Source organism: Micromys minutus (assembly GCF_963924665.1).
Source record: "Micromys minutus genome assembly, chromosome: 24".
Classification (NCBI taxonomy): domain Eukaryota; kingdom Metazoa; phylum Chordata; class Mammalia; order Rodentia; family Muridae; genus Micromys; species Micromys minutus.
In genome coordinates this window covers 10,819,435-10,839,728 of record NC_137959.1, presented here as the reverse complement: position 1 = coordinate 10,839,728, position 20,294 = coordinate 10,819,435, and the positions used below count along the sequence as shown (strand labels likewise).

Here is a 20,294-nt window from a genome sequence, read left to right as displayed (position 1 = left end):
CTTGCATTCAAGCTTGACCTGACCCCAGCACTTCCTTCCTGAAGACCAGCTTTCACAGTGTGAGAAGATGCTATACAAGCAGCTAAGGGAAGAAGAACACCATCAGTAGTCCTGCCTAGCTGTGACATCTACAAATCACATCAGTGACGAACAGGGCAAAGTATGCTTCAAGGTATAATAGTAGCATTTATATTGTGATAGTAGCCAAAAGCTGTCTACTTGGTCTTAAAGCCTGATGATCAGGAAAGAAATCGTGTCTGGTATCTAGCCAACCTAGTGAGGTAATGGATCGTAGGAGAACTTCTGTTGCTACCTTCCTAAGGGCATTCTGAATATGTATCCTTCTGCTCACAGATAGGCATAGGTCTCATCCTCCATCAAAGAAACTTCTTTCTGCAGCAGATGGAGACAGAATGCCACAACTGGTCAAAATGCAGAGAGCAACTGATCTGACCACGGGGTGTCCAACCCCAGTGAATACATCTACAACAGAACTCCTACACCAAACTCTCAAGTAACCTCAGGAGGAAGGAGAAAAAAAGTGTGGACTCGGTCCTATACATATGGCAGGGAAGCTACACCTATGAGATCTCAACAGTATGGCTCCTTAAGCAAAACCTGACTGGTGACAATGGCAGTTGACATGACAACTTAGGGGAATTCTAGTCGGGCCAACCTTAGATAAAGAGTGACAGGTGATTAACAACTGCCGAGTGATGGAGAATGAGTTGTCTCCAGGGATGAGCCCCTTAAATGGTTACCACACCAAGAAGTCAGCCCTAAAACAATATATGTACAAGCGACACTAAACAGCCTCAGTATGGTGTGTTTATATTTATGTATCCACTTATGTATGTAATAATAGTAATTCCAGAAAAGGAAGCCACAAACTGGAGAGGAAATGGAAGGCGTGGGAGGCATTGGAGCAAGGACATAAAGTGATGTAATATTTTCATTAGAGAAAGGAGAAAAATGGGCAAGACAAAATCTAGAGGACTGAAGGATTTCATTAGATCTCTATGAAATATTTAAATTAAATAATAACTGAACACAATTTTCCCATATAATTACCAAGAATAAAAGATATACATAAGATATAAAGTGAAATCTATAGATCCTTATGCCCTATGTAGCTTTCCTGGGCAAACACACTGAAATCCTCAACATCATTCAACAAGGTGTGACATCAACTTTTGTAATAAATAAGTGGGATTTACAAGATAACTGCCGGAATTAATAATAAGAAGGCCAATCAATGTGATTTATCATATCAACATTCTTAAAACATATGGTTGTATCAAACAATGGAGAAAAGGAATCTACAAAAAAAAAAGTCACTTGCATACAAAAAAACTCATAAGAAAAGTTCTTAAGAAACTAAGAAGATAATTTGATCTACAGACACCCTACAGCTGGTCTGCAGCTCCAAAGGCACAACCAAGGGAACAGTGTGGTAAAGAGGTATCACCATTCAAATTCCAACAAGACTGTGTAGATACTGACAAGATTTCTCTAAATTTGAATTGAAATATTAAAAATAATTTTAAAGCAACAAGTGAAAGTGGAGGAATCAGGCGGTTCCATTTCAGAATTATTACACTGCTGTCTAAGTGTACTGGAGTCTCTTGGAACTCATAGAAGGTATACACACAACTCAGAAATAGATGAGACACATATGCCCACTTAAACGTGATCAAAAATAAACCAATTTGTTTACACATGTGTATTGTATATTTGTGTGTGTGAGCGCAGATATCACAGTGTTCCGTAGATTGTTTACACATGTGTATTGTGTATGTGTGTGTGGGAGCGCAGATATCACTGTGTGCCGTACATGTGTATGCCTGTGCACCATGCCACTTGTGTGGTGGGAAAAGAACAGCTTTTATTAGTAAGTTCTTTCTTTGTATTGCAGTTTCCAGAGATCGACCGGTGGTCATCAGGTGGCATTGTAGGCACAATCACTTCTGTGCCATCATCAGGCCAATGCCCGTGTCATCAATCAAGTCATTACGGTTATTTTTTGTGCTAGGCTCTGAGTTTATTGTATAAGCTATCCACTACCTCATTGTCTTGTGAAGAGTGGGAAAGGGGTTTCAAAGAAGACAGTCTGGAACAGTGCTGGGAGCTCAGTTTCCAGACACACGAAGAAAGAAAAACAGTCTCTCAATCTCAACCTAAGCTTCACACTTCATATCAAATTACCTGAAAGTGGATCAGGAATGCAAAACTATGAAACTGGGGGTGGAGGATGGGGGTGAGGGAGGGAATCTTCAGCAATGACTAGGCTAAGAACGATCAAACAAATAGAGCATGAAGCATAAAATAATGGCTGGCCTGCACATCGCTGGAATTAAAAAGGTTTCCTTTACAAAGCCTCTTAGTATCAGGACAAGCGGGTGGAAAGATGACTCAGCAGCACTGACCACTCTTCCAGAAAGTCTGGCTCCTAGAACACACATGGCAGCCCCAACCAGAACCCAAAGCCTCGTCTGACCTCTGCAGTCGCTTGCATGTGGGTAGTGCACAGATACATATAAAATAAAACATTTATTTATTTTTTATTATTACTTTATTTACAATGACAAATATAGGACCATGTTACATAATATATTTCTTTCTTTTTAATTAGATATTTTCTTTATTTATTTAAAATGCTATCCTCTTTCCTGGTTTTCCCTCCAGAATCAACCTATCCCATCCCCCCTCTCCCTGCCTCTATGAGAGTGTCCCATCTCCCTGTTCACTCCCTCCCACCTCCCCACCCTGGAATTCCCAGACACTGGGGCATCTAGCCTTCACAGGACTAAGGGCCTCTCCTCTCCTATCCTCTCCTTGATGCCTTATAAGGCCATCCTCTGCTACTTATGTGGCTAGAGCCATGGGTACCCCAATGTATACTCTGGTTGGTGTTTTATTCTCTGGGAGCTCTGAGGAGTACCTAATTTGTTGATACTGTTGTTCTTCCTATGGGGTTAAGAACTCCTTCAGCTCCTTCAGTCCTTTTTCTAACTCCTCCATTGGGGTCCCCATTCTCAGTCCAATGGTTGGCTTTGAGCATCCACCTCTGTATTTGTCAGGCTCTGGCAGAGCCTCTCAGGAGACAGCTGTAACAGGCTCCTGTCAGCAAGCACTTCTTGGCATCTGCAATAATCTCTGGGTTTAGTGACTGTATATGGGATGAATTCTCAGGTGGGGCAGTCTCTGGATGGCCTTTCCTTCAGTCTCTATTCCACACTTTGTCTCTGTATTTCCTCCCATGAGTATTTTGTTCTCCCTTCAAAGAAGGACTAAAGCATCCTGGTCTTCCTTCTTCTTGGGCTTCATGTAGTTTGTGGATTATATCTTGGATATTCCGAGCTTTTGGGCTAATATCCACTTATCAGTAAGTACATACCATGGGTGTTCTTTTGTGACTGGGTTACCTCACTCAGGATGATACTTTTTTAAAGATTAGGATAAGGGCTGTCTGTGGGTATGACTCAGTGCAGAGAACTTGCCTAATGTGCATGAGGTCCTAGGTTCAATATCTATTATCTTAATAAATAATAAGCAAATAAATACGGCCTGGCATATAGACTATATATACAGGACTCACAAAAATCAGCAAAAAAATTCTAACTAGAACACCAACAAAAATATATAAAGAAACATTTTTACCAAAAAGAATATATAGACCACAATTAAACACATAAGAGATATCAACATTATAAGCCAATGGGAAATCCAAATAAAATCAGAATCAGGCATCATTATAAGCCAGCCAAGGTAACTAAAATAAAAATTACTGATGACAGCAAGACAGAGACACACACATCATTCCACTGGCGAAAATGCAACTCTACATAGGCATTCTAGAAAAATTTAGAATTTTCTGGATAAAACTCAGCCATGTAACTATGATATTAATATATTATATATAATGCATATAATAAATATGCAGATAATGCCCAATACTATGCATTAAGCCTAGAAAATTTTCACTACACACAAACTTATATGGAACATTGCCTCCTTTTGTGATACTTGTGTTTCAGGCCCCAGATCTCAGAACCTACCATGTTATCCTAGATCACAAGTGCTCCGCTTAGCTTCTTAACCATCAACAGTAGCTCCTATTATATAAAGTCCCTGAGCTAAATCAATTCTTATTTCTGTACATGGAATGAGGTAAGATCCAGATCTATTGGTTTACATGTGGATATCCACTGGTCCCATGACTCCACACTGAAAAGACTATTTTTAATTGGGTCATTGTACTATAAAAACGAATTGACCCTATATGAATGGATTTATCTCTGGACTATTAATTCTATTGATCTCTATGTTTATTTGTATGGACAAATCATACAATCTTAAATTACTGTAGCTTTGTAGTTAGTCTTGTTTTAATTGGGAGGGGGATATTTTATCTTTCTATTTTTTGACTTAGAGTCTATTGTAGCCCAAGCCAGCCTTAAATGGACTCTGTAGCCAAGAACCTGAACTCCTGATCCTCCTACCTCTGTCTCCAACTTCCAGATGCTGACACTGTAAGTCTCAGTGACCAGCCTGTCTTTCTAGTAAGCACAAAAGTTATAAACTGTGAATCCTCTAACTTTTTTTTGCTTCACAATTGTTTTGCTTAGCATGGGTTTCAAATACTCAGGAGGCTAAGTCAGAAGCACAATTTAAGTTTAAAAGCTGGGACTCACACCCCTCTCTCAGTAAACATAGAAAAGGCAGTGAGGCTGGGGAGAGCGAGAATGAATGGCTGTAGAACAAAATTGGAAACGGTCGTACAAAACAAGCAAACGCTGCACCTTGATTAAAATACACGCTCACTGGTTATTTATATTTTAATCTCCTTTCCAAATATATTAAGTAATTAGAAATACTAAAAATTGACAAGTACACTAATTTTTAATTCACTTGTTATTCAAATCTCTGGCAATAGCAACTTATTTCTATTGTGTGCTTACATTGTGCTGGCAAGTAATAAGTGCTGTTAAAAGAATTAAGAAACACTTCAATGGCACAAGGAATTAATTAATGATTCTATTATTGCTTGTTGACTAAATCAGGTGATTGTTCAATAGAACATACACTGATAAGATACTTACAAGCGGATAGCACATGCTTTGCTCTAGCATTCATTTAAGAGAGTAAAATATGGCAAGGTGTTCTAATAAAAGTAGTTTATTATTAAAGCAAAAATTCCTAGAGAAGATGATAGACTTGGAGCTAGGTAATTTAAAGTATACCAGGAAACCTACATCCTGCCAGGCACAGCACCAGGCTCACAAACTCCTACTCAGGTTGGCCTTAACTCCTCAAGCTGTTCAGTCATATTTATGGGACAAGGACTTTACAGGACTGCACATATACTGATGACCATGCACAGATCAGTATGGAAAATGTAGCAGGATGGATGGAGAGAGCTTTTATAAGAGTCAAATTACAAAACAAAAACAAATTACATGAGAATTACTAACTATGCCAGGCACAGTGGTACACTCCTTTAATCCCAGCACTTAGGAGGCAGAAGCCAACCAGAGCTACTTGTGAGATGTTGTCTCAAAAAAAAAAAAAAAAAAAAAAAAAAAAAACAAACCTGTGCTACAATCCAGACTCAAGGAGAATAGGTGAAAAGGACAGCTCAATGGGGGACATGAATCTCCCTAGGAAGAGGAAATAGAATAGCTGTCACAGGTGGGCTGGGGGTGGGTGGGAACAGGAACAGGAACAGGAGGGATCAAATTAGGGAAGAACAGAAAGAGAGAGCGAGTATCCTGGGAGAAACTACTGGATTTTGGTTGTCTCAGGGACAAGCTAGAAACCTAGTGTGATGAAAACTCCCAAGAATCTCCAAAAATGACTCTAGCTAAGACTCCTAGCAATAGGCGAAATGGAGCCTGAAAAACCTTCAACCACAAAACCCAGCCACAAAACCTTCAACCTACAATTTGTCCTGCCTATAAGATGTGCTGGGGTAAAGGTGGTGCAGAAATTGTGAAGTGGACAATGACGGGGTCCAGCTTGAGACCCATGCCATGAGAGGGAGGATCTGAACCCAGAGGTTGGAGAGACTAGTCCTTATCAAGGAGGCTTCACCCAGCATCTGATGGAAACAGATGCAGACTCACAGCCGAACAGGCAGAGCACATGGGAATCCTGTGGAAAAGGGGGAAGAAGGATTATACACACCAGAGAGATCAAGGACACTACAGGGAAACCCACAGAATCAACCACCTCTGACTCTTTTGCCTGCCTTTGAGACACTTTTCCTCCTACTGGAGGGGTGCCTTCTCTTAAGGCAACTCCATATGGCATGTTTGGTTGATCTCCACGGGAGACCTGCCCATTTCTGAAGAGAAATGCAGGAAGAGTGGATGGGGGGGTGGAACTGGAAAGGAGGAACTAGGAGGAGAGAAAGGAGGGGAAAGTGCCACAAGAATATAATGCCTGGGAGAAGAATAAAAAATAATAACAAAAAGAGGAAAAAGAAAAAGAAAAAAAAGCAAGCGGTTGCCTTAAACAATAAATACGACAGGAATCAAATGGTCTCTAAAGGAATCTTAAACTGCTACATATGTAATATTGTATTGTTTATTACTTTACTAAAAATATTGAGAACACAATATAAAACTTGAAAAAAATTAAAATCAATTTTAGTTGTTTTGCTTTTAAGGCCATCTTTAATCTCAAATACTAGAGTTACTGAAGAAGCAAGGAGATGGTGGGGTTGAACATCAGAGTCTATTCATGAGTTAATGCTCAGAAAACTTTCCCCCAAGGTTAGGCCTTAGGATTCAGTGGATACTTTATAAGTAAGACTTGAATCTTCACCAAAATGAAGAAGTTATAGGTTTAAATGCAGCCCCAGAGGCAGTGTGAGGTTAGTTGGCTGTGGCTGGGAGCTGAGAGCTCCGGCTATAAATAGATACCGAAGTGCTCTTTGAGCATTTAATACAGGCCTCGGAGAACGATCACAAGGCAAAAGGAAGGAACATGGTCTGGTATCATCCCAGTTGTCCCAGGAGACGCTGAAAGAAGCTCAGGCCTAGAAAAAGCTAAGTCAGTGAAAAAGCACGGGGAAATAGTCTGGGCCCGCAATGGCTCCTTAGCAAACACTTGAAGAAAAGGGGTGGATTTGGACTGATTACCAGAACCTTCTGCCACAGCCCTGAAAGGCTCAGACCAAGTTCAGACAAATGGATGATGAATACCATGTACAGAACACAACAATCTAAGCTTTATCTAAAACATATTAAGTGGGTTTAGCCTGTAGAGGAGTGGATGTTAACACGTGAGTGGAAATGACCTTGGAGCCAGACACGTGGGGTGTAGTTTCCACCCTGATGGTCTTAACCTGGAATCTAGTTCTGATCCTATTCTTACTTAAGTTAAAGGGGAAAGAATTAATTATGCCTCCTCCAAATATTATTGTCTCCTTCTGTAAAGGATTTAAATATCTATTCTGCAGCTCTTCAGCGCCACAGACTGCAACTATTATAGGGCTGATCAAGTGTAGATGCCACAGAGTAGGACCGTAGGTTCTGAACACCAGAAATGTGTGTTTTGCTGGTTCAGAGACAGCAGCTTTACTGCATACAAAGTACAGCTTAGAGGAGTGTCACCCAGTGTGACACAAAAAAGAAGAGCCAGAGCTCGGGCCAGAGTCATGCTTCCCGTTCAACTCCTCAAAGCACAGAGAGGGAAAGTCAGCAAGAGAGAACCAGTGACCGGGAACTGGGAGCAGTGGGTTTTGGTTCTGTTTGTTTGTTTCAGAGACAAGTCCTCTCACTGGCCTGAACCTTCCCAAGTCTGCCAGGCTGTTGAGCATCAAGCCCCAAGGATGTATACACTAATGTCTCCCCGGTGTACCACCGTATCCTACATTTTGACGTGTGATGTGGTTATCAAAACAGGTTCAAGTAATTCTAAGACAAAGAAGCAATCTCCCCAAGCCCAGCAATAGATCTGTTCACTAAAGCCCTACCTAGAAAGCTAAGGATGTTATTTCAGTGGGACTTAGATAAATGGCTAAAGCTTCCTGTTGGATTTAATAGTTGTGGTGATTTGGTTGAGAATGGAACCCACTGGCTCTTATGTTTGAATGCTTAGTCACCAAGGAATGATGTTTGGGAAGGCTTATGAGGTGTGGCCTCCTGGGAGGACTTAAGTCATTGGGTTTGGGCTATGAAGTTTCAAAAGCCTAAGCCAGGCTCCCCCCTCCCCCCCATCCCACCCCCACCCCTCAGCCCGAGGATCAGAAATGGAAAGCTCCCTCTCTCTTGCCCTCTTGTGCCCTTGCTCTCCCCCCACCTTGTCTCTCCTCTCTCCATTCCCTTCCCCCCACCTCTCTCCACATGCTCATGGCCGGCCTCTGCTTCTCTACTCCTCTCTCCTCTCTCTCCCCTACTACCCTATTAACTCCCTCCCCATGCCCTGAATAAACTCTACTCTGTACTAAAAGAAATTTTTAAAAAAGAAGAAGAAAGAAATGCAAAGCTCTCAGCGACTGCTCCAGAGCCATACTCGCCACCACAATGAGAATGGGCTAAAGCTCTGAAACTGAAAGCCAGCCCCAAATAAATGTTTTCCTTTAGAGTTTCCTAGGTCATAGAGTCGATTCACAGCAATAGAACAGTGACTAACACACTAGTCTGTTTGTTTGGTTTTTTTTTTTTTTTTTTTTTACAGTGATATAAAAGGAAAGCAATTCAGTAGAAAACTTACTTAACATTTTTATCCTTTCTCAGGCTAGCAATATGTGGTGCAGTTATATTCCTGTGGCACTAAACAGCTCCCAGTCAGCAATGACATTTTATGAGGACAAACAGCTGATAATTTACAAAGTACTAGAATGCAAAACGTTGACATTCAGTAGAGTAAGTATATTAAACACGTGGTCTTCTTATGGTCTGTTCAATCTATATTTTTATCCAGAAGTGTCCCCAGAATCCAGACACAGATGAATGCAAAGCAATCTGAAGTAATGAGAAAAGCTTGCAGACACAGAAAGGCTGGCGAGTTTGGTGGTGGTGAACAGATCTAAGCAGGCTTCACTTAATCTTGAGGGGTCCTATTACAGAAGTCAACGGGGGTCAAGTTGCGACCCCGAGCTGAAATTAACTCTGTATTTTACAACACAGGACAGAAGATACTGGTTGTCTGCCACTAATACCATCGCTGTCTCCGTGAACACCACGAGGTGCAGTTGCTTTACTGTTTCAAAATGTGTTCCTTTAGCCTGAAAGATGACACACCAAACATGGGCGTATGTGAATAATAGTTATGAATCACTGTAGAGCTGGAGGGTGTGTAAGAACAAATAAAATTCTCTGGGCAGATTTTAAATTCATACACAGCCTCAAATGGCAAACTTCATTATTTACCCAGTTGAATAAAACTCCCGACTACAGTTAAATTTAATTTAATTTAATTTTTCATGAAAAGAATAGCGGAGAACCTTGTGTGATAATTTCCTAACCCTTGAATTAAAGTCTGGCATCTGAGGTAGAAGAAAACCAGTTGAAGTCTCTGTGTGTTCATTAATGGCATCTTAAGATGTCCAATGTCAATAGAGAACCTGGAGTTCTTTCAGAGTTTAAGATAGTTTTTGTATATGGGAAAGAAGTTTAGTTCTAATATTTCAGGATGAAATAATACAGAGAAACCAGTCTAGCATATTCCTACATGGTTACTAAAAACCACAGAAGGGGCAAATATACTAAAAGGAAAGATGATAACCAACACTACCTACGCAGATCCATTTCCTCTCATATGATTTAACTGCTCTCTGGATGTTGGAGATTTAATTTAGATGATGGGAAATAAATCATATTACGTTGTTTAATATTCACCAGACTTGATGTCTAAATGGAGTTTCCCACAAGATTTCCTACTTCCCTAAGTTCAATGACTGGTACTTTTCTGCTCTACCTGTAATGACGTTCCGTGTGAATAGAAATCTATAGAGCCTCTCTATGCATTAGCTTTCTGGGATTAATCTGACAGTGCTTTTTATTTCAGTCTTTTGTACTGAAATGTTCTTAAATAAGCAACATTTCAGCATCTAGTTCACACTAAGGCCAGCCTTTCAAGATGCACAGCATATTGAAATTATTGTAGCGACTCTGTAAGGTAACAACTTCATTTTAAGATGAAACAGAGGCATACAAAGATGCTATAACTTGTTCAAGTTTACACAGCTAGGATCCAGAGGGAGTTCTTAAATAAGTATGTTACATTAGCTTACTAGTCATTGATCAAAACATACAAAGTTGCAGATACTCTATGTTTATTTTATTATTTTTAATTAAGTCTGTGTGCCTAATTGGGTTTATGTGCACATGAGTGCAGATTCCTTGAGGGTATCAGATTACAAGAGACTGTGAGCCACCAGACAATGGATGCTAGGAAGGGGTCTCAGGTCCTGTCTCCAGTCCCAGTGATGCAGATCCCTTTACCAGTATCTTCTAGACTTGTTTCTACTCTTCATCTCAGCCTTGGTAATTCAAACTGACCTCTAGTGAAAATGTTTGCTTAAATTCTTTCAGTGCACCACCTACCTTACAAAAAAAGAGCAGAGCCCAGGGACTCAGACTCCTTTTTAGTCAGCTGAAGGAGAACCTCCAGGACATGATAAATAATAAGAATAAATAAATGGTGTCATCAGCTGTTAAAGCTATTTCCTCAACAACAAGTACAGAGATGTCATAAATTACCAACCTCAGTCCATTACCTACCATTGCTAATTTCAAACACAAGTTACAGCTCAACATGGCAATGGCAGTCCAACCAAAGAACACTAGCCTTTTCTGAAAAGTATGAAGCCTGCGTTTCAGGTAGAAATGATGTCTGTAACATGGAAAGGAATATCAAAGGCATGCATGCATAGCTGGTATCTGGACATCTTGATATTTTAAATAATGCAGTTACAGAGGAAAACAAAAAATGGTTGACCAGAAAGGCCAGGCTATGGCTAAAAAGAGAAATGAACTGTGGGCGAGAAGTGGGACACAGGCATCAGTTTATGTTGCTAAGAACACTGCTTTCATTGTACGTGAATCCTACTTGGATTGCAAACAGGAAAACAAGCTGTATGAGAATCAACACAGAGTCGACAGATGCACTCTAAGCCTTTGGAGTCACAATTTGCTGTCTAAGTCGACACTGGTAAACAGCACTGAGCCTCCTCAAAGCTGAGCAGTACCTTGAGTGCAGTTCTGTGCTGCCGTTATTGTATTTGCTTCCTCTTTCCCAGACACCAAAGTCAGGAACCCGGTAAACTCTCTCTACACAAAACACAAGGTTTTGAATAAAAGAGACCTAAAAGAAAAAGAAATAAAACAAGAGAAGTCATAAAATAGTAAGAAGAATAATTGCAGACCATCTGAAATCACACTATGAACTTATTGAGCAGAGAATACTGTCTTCCCTTCTTTTTCTTAGACTCAGACTTGTACTGCAGGCTGACCTCTAACTCTATGTAACCAAGGATGACCTTGAACTCTGGTCTTTCTTCCAAAGTGCTGAGACCATAGGCAAATGCCACAGCGAGTGGGGGTGGGTGGGTGCTGGAGATAAAAATCAGGGCCTTGTGCACAATAAAAAAATCACTCTCCCCACTAAGCTATACCCCAGACCCTAGAGTACTTTATTAATATGTTGATTCTTGTCATTATTACATTACTACGGTCCTCTCTTATACTTAGTTTTCCAAATACAATTCCTACTTTTGCTGAGAACCTAATTAATATTATACAATACAGAAAAAAATTTAAATCCTTTCAATGTTCCAACTATAACTCTTCAACGAGGTAATACTATTGCTTATGAGAGCTATACATCATAAGAACTAAGTAAAACATAGAACATATTTAATACTGGGTAATATTTAGAAACTAAAATGACTATATAAAACATAGACACATTAACTGTAAAGCTTTAACGAGTAAAAAACAATAGCCTTTTAAAAAGAAAAAAGGATTTTCCTTTTCTGCAAAATTCTGGTCCCATGCTGATCAACCTGAAGGTTTGAATCCACACTTCCGGAAAGTTAATTTTCCTTCCTTTCATTTCTGTCACTATAGGTCCTGATTATGAACACAGCGTATAGTTGGAAGCTGTGCAGGACAAGGGAAACTAAAGAGAGCTGCACCAAGATAAAGGAAGCCACCTGAGCGAGCTATGACCCCTCTACTGCATTCCCACAAAGACAGCAGCAACCTGGGGACTGTCAGTCTGATTTGTGTTCCATTTCTCTTTTCTTCAATCCTTTGCTGACAGTAAAGCCAATTTCTTCTATACAGGTCCTGAGTGGTCCTTTCAAAACAGTTGGAAGTGATATTCTCTCATTCTCCAACCGTTAATGACTGCAATCAGATGTTAGCTACATCTGGTATGTCTTAATAGTGCTCTGTCTTCTTTCTCTTCTTGTCCTTGTTCCAAAACCACAGTCAGCCATTTTTCACATCATTTAGTCAAAACTGTTTTGTGAATCCTGACAGTGTTGTGATTTCATGGTAGACATTCCAGCCGTTCTTCATCTACCATGCTCCTCACGGGGCTCTGTGTATTAAATTAACCTCTGACTGGTGCCTTGTGTTCCAAGTGGTTCACCCATGCTAGCCTTGCTCATTCCCAACTAAAATGCATTTTTAAAAAATGAATTTTCCATCAACCTCAATTCAAAAGGACGCACTAGCTAATAGTTCTCATTGTTCTTAAAGCCACAGACACAGCACATTACCCTTTTGTTCCTATGGTACCCTCCTACCACCTCTAGTTAATGTACATGTCTGTCTCCTCCTGTCTGTAGGTGTAAAATACCACCAGCTCTCAAAATGGGCTTTTCTTTAACTCATTCTTCAGCAAAACCAGAAACTGCGATGAAATTTCTGCCTATATATTTCATTTTGTGTGAATATCCATGTTATTGGAAAAATACTGTGATTATTATGAAGTTCTGTCTCAAGTCCTGCTGGAGTTACTATAATCTGAACAGTATTTATTTTGTGCTTATGTGTGCATGTGTGTATGCATGAGTACATATGTACTATGAGTATATGTGCATGTGTGTGAGTGTTTATGTATGTATGTGTGACAAAAAGAAGCTGATATTCCTCTTCTTATTTTAATTAAACTTTTAATTTGTCACTTTTTTTAAAGCAGCTTGGGATTAAAAACAAATCAAACACCAAGTCTCCTCAGTCATCTTATTATATAGCAACAGTAAATACAGTAAATAATTGTTTATTTAAGATGCTAAATCATATAAAAACATGAGTTGACCTAGTATGTCATGGTTAAGCATAATTTACAAGCTAGATTGAAATGCAAATTACTAACACTTTTAAAAATATGATAAAATTAACATAGCCAACAAAAATTATAGAGGTAATACTCTAAAATCTGAATATAACTCTTTTAATAAAAAAAAATTAAAGATACTGATTCAGATCAATCATAAATTCATTGCCTTATCATAAAATTAACAAAATGACAGCAATGTCAAGATAAGAGCTTAACTTTAAAAACTCAAGTATCCCACTAAAACCAGGAATAAATATCCATCAGAAGATAATTCATGGCAGTATTGATATATATATATATATATATATATATATATATATATATATATATATATATATATATATATATATATGTGCGTGTGCATGTGTGTGTGTAAATTACACTGTCACAGGAAGCTGCAAAGTTACATAATAGGTCTGTCACATCCATAGTCAATCAGTTCTTGAGGATTGGTATACAGTAGGTATTTGTTTGCAGAGTTCTAACAGGTAATACAGTCTTAGCTAGCCATTAATGCATTGAGTGGAAACTAAGTCATGTGCTAGCTATGAGAGCTTCCAAATTATGCCCTGGTCCCCAAAACACAGAGGACTTCTGCAAAGGCAGAGACAGGAGGACAGGAAGACATGGAAATTATGGTGACAGAGGAAAGAGTTCATCATCAAGCAAGAATTCTGGCACACAGCATTTGAGGGGCCAGCAATATGACTAAACAGATAAAGGTGCTTATGCCAAACCTGAAACCCTGAGTTTTATCCCTGAACCCAAATGGTGGAGTTCACTCCCATGTGTTGTCCTTTGACCTCTAGAGGGATATCATGGCAGTCACATGGTGCCCCATGAGTGCAAAATAATTGTACTCAGAGTTACCATTCCTTTCCTGTGTAGGCATTTTATGTCACAGTAGCAATGAACAGGGTTTAAAGTCTGACTGTATATGGCCTTCGGTAGAGACTCATTCCTTTTCTAGGACATTGTCTAAGAATTCTCACAGAACTATGGATATTCAAGACACCCTAACTTCCAGTGTCCCTGTGGTTACCTTATCTATATCAAACCCCCAAGGTACCCCTCAGGAATCACCCAGTGATAAGACAGTAACTTCAAACTCCACCATGGTTCTCCATCTGGCTGCTGTAAAAACACTAAGCCACAGACCTCACTTGAGGAACATCCCTCCATGTTTAGGCATGGTTTACTTTCTTTTGAGTGCCCACTTCTCTGCTAATTCTCATGCTCAATGAAATCTCCAAATCTGCTTCATAAACTGGCTATTCCTGAATCTGGCCTGACTCTAAATAGCCAAACTCAGGTCTCATCAGGCTACTGAGGATAACAGTTGGGAGGTGTGCCTGGATCTGGAACAGCCTCCACCCCCAACACACAGCCAAGTCATTTAAGTACAAGTTCATTAATCATCAATTAACACAGTGAAACCATCACGAGTCATATATTATGAACAATACAGTCTGCAGAGAGGAAAGAAACGATACAAGCAAACTGCACCACACACGCAGACATCAGCACCAGCGTTCCTGTGAGAAGAGACCTGAAACCTGGGATGACTGAATATATTAGTTAAATTGTCCACTTTCTTTATCTTTCTCTCAATGAAACCAAAATACAAAACTGAAACAAAACCCTGAAGCAAGACTAGGCATTAAAACAATTATAGATGTCACAAATTTTCAGGTTCAAGATCAGAATGGGAAAGGCATTAGAGGATGTAGGAGTGTGAACTGAGAAGGAATATTATGGAAGTTGAAATAAGGGAAATGGACCTTTCCCTCCATAGAAAAAGAAGTTTGTGTATTAACCATAAGATGTGACTTAATACTTGGAACAGGACAGAAAAGAACAATCATACAGTAGATGGATTTATATTTTTAAAGATATCTTTCTATTTCGTGTGTTTAAATGTTTTGCCTGCATATACACCATCACAGATGTGACGGTCAGCAGAGGTGCCAGATCCCCTGCAACCACCCTCACAAGCAGTTGTGAGTTGTCATGTGGTGCTGGAGAGAAAACATAACCACTGAGCCACCTCTCTAGCCGCACATTTACAGTTATTTGTTTTCGGATGTATAAAATTATGCAAGATAGTATCTCTGCAACTGAATAAAACATTTGAAGACCCTAAGATGCCAAGAAAACATAGATGTACTAATTTTCTAAATAATGTAAAAAAAAAAACCAAAAATTACATAGTAAATGACATCACAGTAAAATGACATCATTTTCCCTGCATATTGATGACTAAAGAACACTGTTGTAGTCCTAAATTCCTAGAGTTTCTTATACATTAGGAGTTATCATATAATTTTCCCTTTGCGGTTAGGACAAACAAAACGTGATAACACTGACTCTTGTTAGGGACTCTTCCATTTTCTGATTAGCCTATTTCAAAAGCTCAAAGAATGAAACTAAAATATTTTATCATCTATGTACATAAGCTATAAAAACCCTGTAATTAAGATGACTAATACATGATATTCTTTCACAAAGAGGACTAAGGCATAATTTATTAAGCCACACTGATGTTTAATGTCCCTAAACTGCTTATACAAACAATATCTTCACATAAATAGGTGTTAAGATAAACAACTTCCTTCCTTCGGCGATGTTAAAATTGGAATGTAACTAAGCAGAGGATATGTGTATGATCAGTCTCAAAGTAAGATTCAGCAATGGGCCTTCAGACAACTTGGTAGATAACTTCCACACCTGCTTTCCAGCAGATACTAGAGAAAGCAAGTGTGTGCCTTAGGACCACTTGCGTGCTGATTTCTGTAGTTCCCGTCCACACAAATGTGTGTATTCTTGTTCCATTCCTCTTCCTGGTCTCCCATCTATCCCTTCACTGTGGATCACAGCCATGACAGCATGTTTGACTCCTCTGAGCTGTCTCAGACAGGCACTGAGACTTGCACACAGTGTTACTCACTAATTTCAAACAATAACTTATGGACCCGACTGAAAGAAGATGTAAAAACTCCTCTTAAGTAAATTTAAGATGAATATAATAAATGAGAAATTCCTTCTAGACAGGAAACCATTCACATGAGACAAATAAATTTGTGTTTTAATTTGTGGCATTAATTCCAAATTATTAACTAAATCCAAATAATGAATAATATATTCACATGATGAAAATTAGTTATTGAACATGGCACTTGGAATTCTTTCTTAAGATACTCATAACCATCCCTTTGTGGCCCAGGGGGTTTCCTGCCCAACTGACATCTTTGTTTCCTATTGCATAAAGAAAATAAGATCAGACAAGGCTCAGTCTTTGCATTTACAGTGTTACAGTTTGAGCCGTTAGAGTCACAAACAGAATGGTCCTCCATCTGGGTACTTACTGTACCTCATCCATGCTAACCAAGAACTCGGTTCATTTGGTTCCAAATGAGTGAATTTTTCATCTGTACTCAATCGTTCCCATTATGTTATTTCCTGTTTCCTTCATGTGTCAACAAGGCAAGTCTCAGGGCCCTGAGGAAGTGGGACAGGCCCTGGCCATCACTGAACTGCACCCCAACCCACTACTATCACACTGCTATGGTCCTTGTCAGGAATGATTCTGAAAGAGCTTTTCATTTCTGTTTTTTCCTTGCTTCTTCTTTCTGCCCCAAAAGACATTGGTCCCACTGAAATCCCTCCCACCAATCTCAAGGATGCCCTTAGTGATACATAATCTTGATTTGTCTATTATCCTTAAATAATTATAAATAGTGCCTCCCCCCCTACCCGTTTACTCTTAAAAGTATTCTGACAGGCAGGTGAAGTACATTGTTATCACTGGGGACAATGTGCAAAAACAATGGTAATGTTTCAGTGCACATCACTGACCTCTGGCTATGGCTGCCGAGGAGACTGTTCCTTCCTTTACAATTACTCTTCTTTAGCTTATACTTTATTCCCTTCATTAACTCTTCCTCTTTAACATTCTACTGATATGATGAGAATTCAACTCTTTTCCAATTACAGTCATGCTTCAGGTAACATGTAGCTCCATGATTTAAATGTCCTATGTAATTAATACCAGAATTCTCATCACCAATCAAGCCATCTCTCCTACAATTCCAACAAACGCCTGCGCGGCCCCTTTCCTTCAGAGTTTAATGGGTACTCAGAGCTTAACATTTGCAGAGCTGATCTCTAAGTGCTACGTGCAGTTCTTTTCTTACCATTACTTATGTGTCAGTTAACAATCCTGGCCAGCTATGCTGGGTGACAACGGTGGTGTAATTGTGATTTCTATCACTTCCACTACTCATCCATTTGTAAGTTAAATGTACCGAGTTTTATCTGTTGTCATACCTTAAATATCTTCTGCTAAAACATGAATCTGAGCTACAGCTTTTCTCCCTTGGTGATTAAAAGAACTGATTTCCCCAATTTCAAATCCAACCTGTTGCTCAATAATGAGACCAACTTAAAACATGTTCCTACCTCAAACTCCCCTGGCAACTCATCACCCTGGAAATAAACCTGCAGACCGTTAGCATGGCCTCTGACCTCTCAGGAGTGATATACGAAGCTCTGAGCATCGACCACCATCCAGGGGTGAATCCATGGAAGGAGCGCACAGCGTGGCACACGTCACACTCTGTCACTGTCTGTCACTTCTCCACAGGTTTGTGTAAGTTGTCACTCCATCTAGGACTTTGAGTAAATACTTCTTCAACCACTGGCTGCCCCACTGCACTCCGCGCACAGTGGTTGTCTGTTTCTTCTCTTTCCCCGGTTCTCCAACATCGGTGTATAGCATGCAAATTCTCCACAATATTCATTAAGTAATTACAGAGAGCCATTCATATATAAATACACCTGAACATATTGGGTCTTATTGGCAGAGTTCAAGGTTCGAATAGTACGTTCTCATATGACTTGTGTATCTGTGCAAGTGAAATAAGGACATAACACTAAAAATATAGAGAATAAAATCTTTAGCTGGACCATTCAGTTCCAAAGTTAGCGTCACTGCTACATGTGCAGCTTTGAAGCCCCTGAGTAACACTACACATTACTGTCTTAGTCAGGGTTTTTATTCCTGAACAAATCATGACCAAGAAGCAAGTTGGGAACAAAAGGGTTTATTCAGCTTACACTTCCACATGGCTGTTCATCACCAAAGGACTAGAACTCAAGCAGGTCAGGAAGCAGGAGCTGATGCAGAGACCGCAGAAGGATGTTACTTACTGGCTTGCTTCCCCTGGTTTGCTCAGCCTGCTTTCTTATGGACCCCAAGTCTACCAGCCCAGGGATGGCACCACCCACAATGGGCAGGGCCTTCCCCTGCACCTTGATCACTAGTTGAGAAAATGCCTTACAGCTGGATCTCAGGGAGGCATTTCCTCAACTGAGGCTCATTTCTCTGTGATAACTCCAGCTGTGTCAAGTTGACCAAAAAAAAAAAAAAAAAAAAAAAAAAAACTAGCTAGTACAATTACTTTAGTCATTTGTAACATAAAAATAACTCCCTGTCTGAGCATTCTACATATTGAGTATGTCGAGAATATGAAAGCCATTTGAACAGTGAGAGCTGCAAGAGGAAAGATGCAGACATATGTAAAGGCAAGGCACAGCTTCTGAAAGAGCAGATTAGCTGACCTTGATTATTCTACCTTGCAAAACTGTCCATGATAAAAATAGACCAAAGCAACTCTTAAGTAAAAAAAAAAAAAAAAAAAAATCTACAAAGAATATTGGGAACTAAGGAAACACACACACACACACACACACAAGAAATTACAAGGAGAAAATAATATCAAAGTAACTAATCAAAGCAGTCTAGGGAAACATAAAATAAAAAGAATAAGAACAAACACATCTGTTAAAACAACTCTGAACATTAACTGTCTCAATTTGTCAGTAAAAAGGTACATCTTAAAAGAATAGATTAACAAACAGGACACGTATTTTTGCTGCCCCTCAGAATACTATCTTACCATCATGTACAGTACCATCTTAGGGTGGAAAGGTATTACAAACAAATAAAAATAGAAAAGACCTGGATTAGGTTTTCTTTCACTAAAAATATTATTTAAAAAAAACTATTGCATTTTTAAATACATATTCACCAAGTATAGGTGAACTCCATTTTATAAAGCAAACACTAAAAGATCTAAAGCTACATATGATCCCTAACACAGTTAAGTCAGAAAACTTCAACATCACACACTCAACAATAGAAAGGTCATCCAGACAAACACCAAAGAAAAATACTGAAGTTAAATGACACTCGTAAATCAAACGGATCTAAGAAACATCTAAAGCATACTCCACTCAATGCTAGAGAATACACATTTTTAGTTAGCAAGAACACAGAACTTTCTCCAAAGCAGGTCATGTATTAACAGACAAATGAAGCCCTAACAAACATAAGAGAGCTGAATTCCAGCCTGTGTAACACAATGAAATGAAGGTACGTAACAAGAAACACTTCAGAAACTATACAGACCCAGGAAGACTGAACCATGTGCTGCTGACTGTTAATAAGGTCCAGAGGGGAATAGAAAACATGGCTACAAGTGAAGGAAAATGAAAACACAATATGCCAATTCTATGGAATACGATAAAGGCACCAGAAGAAGTTAAACGGCACTCAACGTCACATCAAAAGTCAGAAAAAACTAAAACAAAAAAATGTACACATCTACTTTCAGGTTTTGGGAAAATGAGAACTGAGGCAACTCTAAAAGCAGTATACAGGAGAGAAATAATAACAATCAAGATAGAATTTAATGAAATGGAAACCAAACAATTATGGATCAAAGATCTCAACATAAGACCTGATGATCTAAAGCAGCCGAGGAAGGAAGTATAGACCATACATCAATACATGCACACGGGTGAGGATTTTCTGGATAGGAGTCAGTACCAAAGGTAAAAAGAATGACAACAGGTAGGTTGGGTCTCATGAAGCTACAGAGCCTTACAGCACAGGAAACCATAAGTAAAGAGGCAGCCTACAAAATGGGAGT

The 20,294-nt window shown here is 39.3% G+C and overlaps 1 protein-coding gene across 2 annotated transcripts in view; it reads right to left on the bottom strand.

The window, feature by feature from the left end:
• Nucleotides 1–20,294, bottom strand: part of PHKB (phosphorylase kinase regulatory subunit beta) — a 180,146-nt gene that overhangs the window by 106,945 nt on the left and 52,907 nt on the right. For both annotated transcript variants that reach the window (XM_080936981.1, XM_080936982.1), the window contains exon 7: nucleotides 11,201–11,316. In XM_080936981.1, coding sequence (XP_080793107.1) covers nucleotides 11,201–11,316 — 116 coding nt within the window. The remainder of the gene's footprint in view (nucleotides 1–11,200; nucleotides 11,317–20,294) is intronic.